General features: G+C 35.7%; 1 protein-coding gene across 1 annotated transcript; it reads right to left on the bottom strand.

The window, feature by feature from the left end:
- Positions 1–5992: 5992 nt before the first annotated feature.
- On the bottom strand, positions 5993–6955 carry LOC100396929 (olfactory receptor 10A2-like). Its single transcript, XM_002752574.4, has one exon. The coding sequence runs from the start codon at positions 6953–6955 to the stop codon at positions 5993–5995; it is 963 nt and encodes a 320-aa protein (XP_002752620.4).
- Positions 6956–9724: the final 2769 nt, after the last annotated feature.

The raw sequence follows: 9724 nt of genomic DNA, 5'->3' as shown, positions 1-9724 counted from the left end.
GTGTTATGTCTAAAAAGTCATCACAATACCCAGGGTCACATGAGTTTTTATTTACGTTACCTTTAAGATTTCTACAGTTTTGCATTTTACATTGCATTTTGCATTACATTTTGCATTTTACATTGTCTTCTAAAGTGGCTGCACCATTTTACATTCTTATTAGCAAAGATTGAGAGTTGCCATTGCTTCACATCTTTGCCAGCATTTGATACTGTCACTGCTCTAAACTTTGATCATTCTAATAGGTGTGTAGTGTTATTTCATTGCTGATTTAAGTGAATTTCCCTAATGACATATGATGTGTAACATCTTCTAATAGGCATGGAGTCCATGATCCATTTTGAGTTAATTTTTTCTGGAAAAAGTATAATGTTCTTTCCAAATTTCTCTGTTACTTTTCTTTGTGGTGGTGACGGTGGTGGGGACGGTGGTGGGGACCGGGGGTTTATCCAGTTGTTCCAGCATCATTTGTTAACAAGTCCAGCTTTTCTGCACTGCATGACCTCCATCTTTATGTGAGTCTCTTTTTGAACTCTCTATTCTGTTCTATTGATTTATTTGTCTGTTCTCTCTCCAATATCACACTGTCTTGAACTATAACTTTATAAGTCTCAATATAGGGTGGTGTGAGTCCTCTAACTTTGTTGATCTCCTTCAATACTGTGCTGGCTATTCTGGGTCTTTTGTGTCTTTACACACATTTTAGGATCAATTTGTTAATATAAAAAAAACTTAATCCTGTAATCACAGCACTTTGGAAGGCCAGGCAGGAGGATCACGAGGTCAAGAGATCGAGACCATCCTGGCCAACATGGTGAAACCCCGTCTCTACTAAAAATACAAAAATTAGCCAGGAAGGTGGCACGTGCCTGTGGTCCCAGCTACTCGGGAGGCTGAGGCGGAAGAATCACTTGAACCCAGGAGGCGGAAGTTGCAGTGAGCCGAGATTGAGCCACTGCACTCCAGCCTGGCGACAGAGCAAGACTCCATCTCAAAAAAAAAAAAAAAACCTGATTTGATTTTGTTTGGGATTGTGTAGAATCCATAGGTATATTTGAGACTAACTAATGTCTCAACAAATACTGAGTTTTTCTACCCTGAACATGAAATGTCTTCATTTATTTGGTTCTTCTTTGATTTTGTTCATCAGAGCTTTAAGTACTCTCTATATTACTTTCAGACTCTGCTTTCAAAGAATCATCCTGTGAACCTCAAACTTACAGCCTCTAGACTTTATGTTGGCAAAGCTTCCCAAAGTTCAGGTTATTCAAGTCAAGCTCTGCCTTAAATGTTTGGTCATTTGAAGCTTCACTCAGATGGAAGTACCTAAGTTGGCCACAGGGACTACATCTCAGCAAGCTTCCAGCTGGAGAACTATAGTCTAGTTTTACCTTTTTACAGAGATACATATTTTCTTTAAAAAAAATGATTCTCTTTGATGCACTCCCACCCCAGTATAATTTGGTGTACTTACACTGCTCTCTTCTCAGATCCTTGCGAATCTTGCAATTCTATAACAATTCTAATTGTGTCATATCTTCCCTAGTCTTTCTCATGTACAAGTGGGTACATATCAGTTTCTGGGGTGATTGTCTATCTTTTTAGTAAACCCAATTGTTAGTGGCTCATTTGTAGTTTTCTTTAGAATTTAAAATGTCTATTTCCTTTTGCTTTGTTGTCACCTGAAATTGCTAAACAAGTGAAATTATTCTCTTCACACCTGTCATATATTTAAAACAGTAGCCCAGTGAATATAACATTGACTTTATCAGATAATTTTTAAATGCTTTAACATCTTAAAAATATAGAATAAAAACTGTGATATCAGGTTTTATCATTTTGGAGGTTTATGGAAGTCCTGACTACTGGAAATTTCTAGAACCTAAAATAAGTTCAGTTGTGGAAATGGTTATGTCAAGTATGCTTAAATGAGAGAGTTGAAAGCTAGGCAATTCTGATAAATAGATATTTGTTAGGAAAACATCTCTTTGGTGTCCATAATTTTTTATTATTTAAATTCTAAATCTACACATATCTGTTTCCTTTTATACATTTTACAAGAGTATATATTTGAAGTTGCATTTTGGTTCTCTCCACATTATTCTAAATCAACAGCCAGTATCTATTTGCCTTTCATGATGTGTGTAGCAATTTTTCCTTAAACTTCTAATTTAGAAAGAAACTGCTTTGAAATACAAGCAATAAAATATGACACAAGTTTGGCAAAGAGATTTAAAAAATATTTTTCCCTGGGAATTCAGTTCCATTCTGGAATTCCAGGTGACTGGAGTTTGAGAATATTCAGAAATATTACTTCTGGCCAAAGCATTGATTTCCTAATAGTTTAGTAAGTAAAGAGCAACAGCAAAGCTTTTCTAAGTGGCTTTGCAAAGCAGCCAGTGTTTAAACACAAGAACAAAATTACATAAGAGATCAGGCACTCCATGATGACTGGCAGCTCTTAAACTGGTGTGTGTGTGTGCGTGCGCATGTGCATGTGTGTGTGTGTGTGTGTAAATGTGAGGTACTTTTTGTGTATCTCAGAGGCAATTAAGAGACCACTACAGAGGAGTGAGGTTCTGCCATTACAGAGGCAGTGCATGTGGAGACTTCAGTCATTCCACTATTCTGAAGTTTCCCTCATCTAACGTACAATAAACTCCCATGTGTAATTGCAAATACCCACTTTGTTTCAACAGGAAAGAGCATACATTCATGTTGTTCAGACACAGGAAATAGTGTATTTGTTTAGTTCCTACTTGCAGTGATGCTTAGTCTCTGAATTAACAATACAGGTGTATCCTTCTAGTTGTAATTGTATTGATAAACACTCCACGTTGTGATTTTCGCTATCCTGAAACTTAGGACCTAGGTGATAATTTGATCATAATGATAATTTTAACAAAGCAATATACTATGTATTTAATATGGAAGAATACAGAAATATTGGGGAAAAAACTACCACAATTTAAAAATTAGATAAACAGGAAAACACCTGTGTAACACTGTCATATTTTTATTATAAGTCTAGCAAAAACATGTGTATGTGTATGCACACACACGTAAACAATATTGTCTAATTTTTGTCCCCAAAAAGAGTGAATATAAGGCAACCGAGAGAACCAGTGATTGATGATATGGATATCAGTTTGATCATATCCTGGAACATAGAGTCAATATCTGGGTACCAAATTTAGTTGTTTCACTTTCTGTCCACTTGAAGTATTTCATTCTTGGGCATTTTTGGACACCGAAAATAAGAATATTGAAGATTTCCCACTGGAGAACAGTATAATTAAATAATCATTAAAAACAACAACAAAGAATTTCTCAGGACTTGAAAGCCAAACAATGTATGTATTATATTTATGTCTGCAGGTCTTAACTTCTCAATATTATTAGTAGTAGTATATTTAAGACAGGATCTCGCTCAGTCAGCCACGTGGAGTGCAGTGGTGCAATCTCTGCTCACTGCAACCTCTGCCTCCCAGATTCAAGTGATTACCCCACCTTAGCCTCCTGAGTAGCTGGGATTACAGGCATGCACTACCACAGCCTGGCTAAGTTTTGTATTTTTAGTAAAGGCAGGGTTTCACCATATTCGCCAGGCTGGTCTTGAACTCCTGACCTCAGGTGATCCACCACCCAACTTAGCCTCTGAAAGTGCTGGGGTTACATGTATGAGCCACCTCACTTCGCCTTCTCAATAACATTTTGATTAATTGATTTTACTTGAGAATACAAAGTCAGAGAATGGAGAACACTAGACTATGGCTGGAAGTAGACTTATTATTGCTAGAAATATGATGAACTCCTTTGCAGAAAAAAAATCTATATTTGGGTACAGATAAATGTCTCCAATAATTTAAAATATGCTGACTTTTATAAAAGCTTATCAATATTAATAATTTTAATAACAACTCACTGTTATTATGTGACTAATCAGTCTCAAGGCATGTACTAGGTTATTTTTAACAATGCTTGAAACATCTAACCACCACAGTGTATAAAAGCATTACCAAAAAGAAAATAATTGGCTCTTCTGTTGTTAAATAATGTTAAAACATTAAAATATGAAGTGTATTTTGGACAGAATTCTTCATTAATGTTTATTGTAATGCAAATGTTTTACACTGGAAAACACAGGAAAGAGTTAATCCAAGTTTTTTTAGCCAATGAAACTGTACAGCTAAAACAATTGCAGAAGTAAAAAGAAACTAAAAGAGCCTAGAAATATTGTTTATTGTGCAAAAATGTGTATATATTTTAAGACAATTCAGACTTTTAATCCTAAAAGCAAATCAAGTGATTTTCTGATGAATGAATACATAAAAAGTTGATTGCATATTTCATTTTTCAGTCATAACACTAAGTAAAATTGACAAATTATGTTCAGTTTAAGTAGCGGTTCATGAAAAATTCTTCACTCGTAATTCTGATAAATAATCATATTTAAACACTTTACATGTGAATACATTCTTGGGACTTGTACCTATATTCTTCCATCCACTGAATAATTTTAAATGTTAAAATTTTATGTGTAAAAGCTATTCTAAAAATACTTTTTAGCCATCTGAAACTAAATCAGTGATTTAAGGAAAAGTCCAACTATCATAAAAGGAACTGGTATGAAATAATTCATATTGTTCACCTGTAAAATGTCTGTCTGCATGATACCCAACTCCAGCCCTTGCTTTTGGAAATTAAACCTCCACTCCTGAACCAGCGTTAGAAAATAAAAGAGAAAAAATAATTATGGAGATATAAATACCTATCCTATATTCAAACCAATTTTTTATCATACATATACACACTTCACTCTTTTTTAATATTACAAATTCAGGTACACCAACTACTCCTCTAGAGTAAACTTGTAGCATTTATTGGCAATATCACCTTCTATATCCCTCTAACCTAACTTACTACATCAAGGTTTAACACTGGATTCTTTCCAGCTGCCAAATATCTGAAATACTGTACCTAAGGGCATTTCTAGAAGTCAGCTACGATCAGTAGCAGAGCTGCAACATCCAGGTTAACACTCTCTAGTATCAACCTGTGAGTAAGGCTTCATTAAAACAGATGCATGTACTCCCCAACTTCTAGACCTAGAGGACAATAAGATCTCAAATTGTGTTTAAAATTTTTTTGTCAACTTCTCTAAAGTTGCCATAAGAAACCCACAGTTGTTTAAAATTATTTATTTTAATTTCTTGTAGAAGACTTGTTTTTTTATCCACAGAGACAAAAACAATATATATTAGCTAGAATATATAGACAGTGACAAAAGAAAATTATATTTAAATCAATACATTTAAACAGGGTTTACAATAGATGTAATAAGATTGCATGTCACAAAGGGAGACATTTCTCTAAGTCTTTACTCATATGAAAAACAAACAAAAAAACAGATGGATAAGAGCAAAGAAAAACTTTGGTTTTAAAGAATTAAGGTCTCTTACTGGATTTGCAAGCTAAATATTTAAAGTTATTTTATAGTGTACATCACTCAGTGTTAATAGCTGGTGATTTATTTATATATGACTTTAAGACATACAGAGAGCAGAGTAATTAAGGAGTATACTCCGCTTAAGAACTGAACTTCTAATAGTCTACATTTGATACCAAAAGGTATTACTTCCTGTTTATTTCATTTTTTGTTTTGTACTCATAAAGAATATTTCATTTTCCTCAGGAAAATGGTGTGAAACATACTGGCCTTAATGCTATTACCACTGGAGAAGGAAAAAAATGGTGGCTTGACACATGAGATGCTCAGTAAATGTTGTTGAATGAATGAATTATTAAACAATTGAATAAACCTACTGTGTAGTTTCCTTTTACTTACAGGCATTGAAAAAGTATGAGAAATCCCAATGTTTTCTGGTACCTAGGCTATAAATGGTTTAATAAAAGAATATGTTGGTGGAAGAATCATAAAATTGGGTAACCTCTCTGTACAATAGCATAGGTTTTAGCTACTATGGCTGGTTTAGGCCATTTGTCTAAGAGAGTTCCGTTGTGTTACCCTTTGAAAGGCTTCCTTTACTTCCTTGTTCCTCAAGGTATAGATAACAGGATTCAAAGCAGGTGTGACCATTGTGTACATGAGTGCAGTTGCTTTGTCTGTTTCTGGAGTATGTGTACTCTTTGGTTGCAGATAAGTAAACAAGGCAGTGCCATAGAACAGAGAAACAACCAGGATATGAGAAGAACAAGTGGAGAAAGCTTTGTGTCTTCCAGCTGCTGAAGGGATTCTCAAGATGGCTGCAAGGATGCACATGTAGGAGCACAGAATGAGGAAACAGGGACTCATAATGAAGAGCATGGAGACAGCAAATATCACAGTTTCAATTTGGGAGGTATCAACAAAAGCCAGTTTCAGTACAGGCATGATATCACAAAAAAAGTGTTGAATCTTTCCTGTTCCACAGAAGGGCAGAGTGATGATCAGGGTGATCTGGGCTGACTCCACCACCACTCCAGTGAACCAAGATGCGGCAACCAATTTCAAACAAACATGAGGGCCCATGAAGAGAGTGTAATGCAGTGGATAACAAATAGCTACAAAGCGGTCATAAGCCATGGCTGCCAGTAAGCAGCATTCTGTCAGTCCCAAGATGGCAAATATGTACATCTGGGTTGCACAGCCACCCACACTTATGGTTTTGGTCTCCACCAGCAGGTGCACTAGCGTCTGAGGTACCACACTGGTGATATAGCACATCTCCAGAAATGAGAGGTTCACCAGGAAGAAATACATTGGAGTGTGCAGGGCAGGGGTGATCAAGATCAGGGATATGATGATGAGGTTTCCTCCTATAGTGCATAAGTAGATGATTAAGAACACAATGAAGAGTACAAGCTGTAATTCTTCAAGAGAGGAAAAAGCCACAAAAGTGAATTTGGTGGACAGGGATTGATTTCCATTTATGGTGGGCTCAGAGCTAAACATCTGTGAAGACCACAAAGAAGGCAGATTAATGGGAATGCAGTCATGTAACACATCTCTCTACTGAACCACAGCAAAGGAGCCTCCCTAGAATCAGTGCTCTGAGATGAGAATCTAGACACCTGGATTTCTCCTGTTAAATCTTTCTAAATAACCACACAATTAAACTGAATACATACTCCTTCCTGATTTTCAGTTATGGATTATGTGCTATTTCACAAACATTTAGAGAAAATGATTTTTAAGTTACATATTCTGAATTTTTTGTTTTTGTATCATCACTAATCATATCTGAAGCTGTTATATAAGTACTATATGAAGACATTTTCATTTTAAAGGAGTCACATAAAAATGGATAGATTAAGATGTAAAGGTGTTATAGTCTGGCCTTCCAAATTCTATAACCTTCCTTAAAGCTACATTTAAGGGCTTGAAAGGGAGCATATTTCCAGCTATATATCTACAAACTTATATACATATTTTACTTGATCTAAGCAGAGTAAGAAAATAATTACAAAACTAAGATCCAAGAAAGCCAAAAGCACCAGAGTCTCCTTTCCACAACCTCAATGTAAATGTGCAAGATATTACAAAATAGGAGAACATACCCAGGGCCACAAAGTAAACTTTCTTTTCCTTTTTGGGCTCCTAGCATCCTATGGCTCTAAATTATAATATGGTGATGGAATGGGCAGTACTTTAATTCCTGCTAGAAACCATAGGGAATATATCCACTGCACAGCTTAATTATATTTGTCTCAAGAGGACTATTAAAAAATACAATGAGTGTTTAATGTGCAAGTTGGTTTTCAGTTTTTAAACACATTTCCAGAGATATCTATTGGTGTTAGTTATAACACCTGTTTCAATGCATAAAACTAAAAGTTTCTAATTGGAACCCATCATGCAATTGAAATTATTATTAAACTCTATGGATGTTTGCCATATTAAATCTTTTTTAAGCTCCTTAAATGGAGAGTGACTAATTAGGTCTTTGTAACATTGGTGGGCATGGTGCAGGGAACATAGTTGCCTCCACAAACCCCATAGATAGCATCCACTTTATTCATTACTTATGATTCAATTTAGCAGCATTAAAAAAATAGGCATGGGAAGAAAAGCCCAAATTTCCAATGGAATTAATTAAAATAATTTGTCAAAAACATTTTAAAATGTGTTTTTCTTCTACTGTCTTCAAGAAACGAAAGTATTGTTCATTCTGAATTATCCCCATTGCTTCAATCTGAACATATTTTCTTTTCACTGTCAGGTCAATACGGTAAATTCACTGAGACAGAGTAAGGCAAGTAAAAGTAGAGGTTACAAAGTAAGTTTTGCAACTAATGTGTTAGATAAGACTGCTGTTTTTGTCTCCCACAATTCCCATGCCAAACCAAAAGACCAGAGTTTTAGACATTGTCTCTCTTTTCTAACAAAACATGTATGCTTTTTTTGTAACTCACATGCTGCCTCAGAGATGAAAGCCATGTGTTTTGGGGAGTGCTCTTCTGTCTGTGGAGGTACTGCCACAATGAATGTACCACGTTGAGAATGTATAGATTGGTGCAAAATTAATTGTGGGTTTTTGCCATTGCTTTGAACCAACCTAATAATTAAGAAAACACATTGCATTTGATGGTATAGCATCCCTGAAATACTGCAGCAAAAGATCACATCATGCATGAACAATGATATTTTGCCAAATCTCCCCAGAAGGGTCTGGGAGTAGGAGTAAGTACATAGTTATATTTCTTTGATGTGTTTTTGCAACAAAATACAGAACAAAAGCAGCTGCTAATTTCTCCACATCAGTTCCCACCTGGACTCTGTGTTGTATTTATTTCTCAATATGATTCTAAAATTAGAGGAAAATATTTTTTTAAAATAAGGACACATGATTGAATTGGAGTATTTAAGTAAGAAAAGTAAAATGTCCTCTCCTGCTGCCTCAGATCTGCTTTTGTCCTAAGTGGGTAAAAGGAAATGTTTGGTGAAACAATGGCCAGATTAGTATATGCACTACCAGCAATGACAACAACACATTTAGCAATATGTTCAGCAATATGTTGTTGTTATACAAACATAATTTAGCAGTTAAGGAAATGGGCTTTGGAGGCAGAATGCTTAAATATTTACCCTTATTCTCAAATTTATAACTGTGATTTAGGGCAATAAAAAATCTTTATAAAAATTTATTTATTTATACTTTAAGTTCTGGAGTACATGTGCAGATCACGCAGGTTTGTTACATAGGTATACACGTGCCATGGTGGTGGTCTGCTGCATCAATGGCCCCATCATCTACATTAGGTAATTCTCCTAATGTTATCCCTCCCCATTCCCCCCGCCCCCTGCTATTCCTTCCTTAGCCCCCCACTCCCCAGGCCCCAGTATGTGATGTTCCCCTCACTGTGTCCACGTGTTCTCATTGTTCAGCACCCACTAATGAGTGAGAACATGTGGTGTTTGGTTTTCTGTTTTGTGTCAGTTTGCTGAGAATGATGGTTTCCAGTTTCATCCATGTCCCTGCAAAGGACATGAACTCACCTTTTTTATGGCTGCATAGTATTCCATGGTGTATATGTGCCACATTTTCGTTGTTCAGTCTATCATTGATGGGCATTTAGGTTGGTTCCAAGTCTTTGCTATTGTGAACAGTGCTGCAATAAACATACGTGTGCATGCGACTTTATAATAGAATGAATTATAATCCTTTGGGTATATACTCAGTAATAGGATTGCTGGGGCAAATAGTCTTTCTATTTCTTGATC

The sequence above is a fragment of the Callithrix jacchus genome, chromosome 9, assembly GCF_049354715.1.
Source record: "Callithrix jacchus isolate 240 chromosome 9, calJac240_pri, whole genome shotgun sequence".
Classification (NCBI taxonomy): domain Eukaryota; kingdom Metazoa; phylum Chordata; class Mammalia; order Primates; family Cebidae; genus Callithrix; species Callithrix jacchus.
The sequence above is the reverse complement of the archived record's forward strand: the minus strand, read 5'-3'. Positions and strand labels throughout refer to the sequence as shown.

What these genes read in the sequence shown, in the direction of transcription:
- LOC100396929 (XM_002752574.4), bottom strand. Translation starts at nt 6,955, where the DNA reads ATGTTTAGCTCTGAGCCCACCATAAATGGAAATCAATCCCTGTCCACC.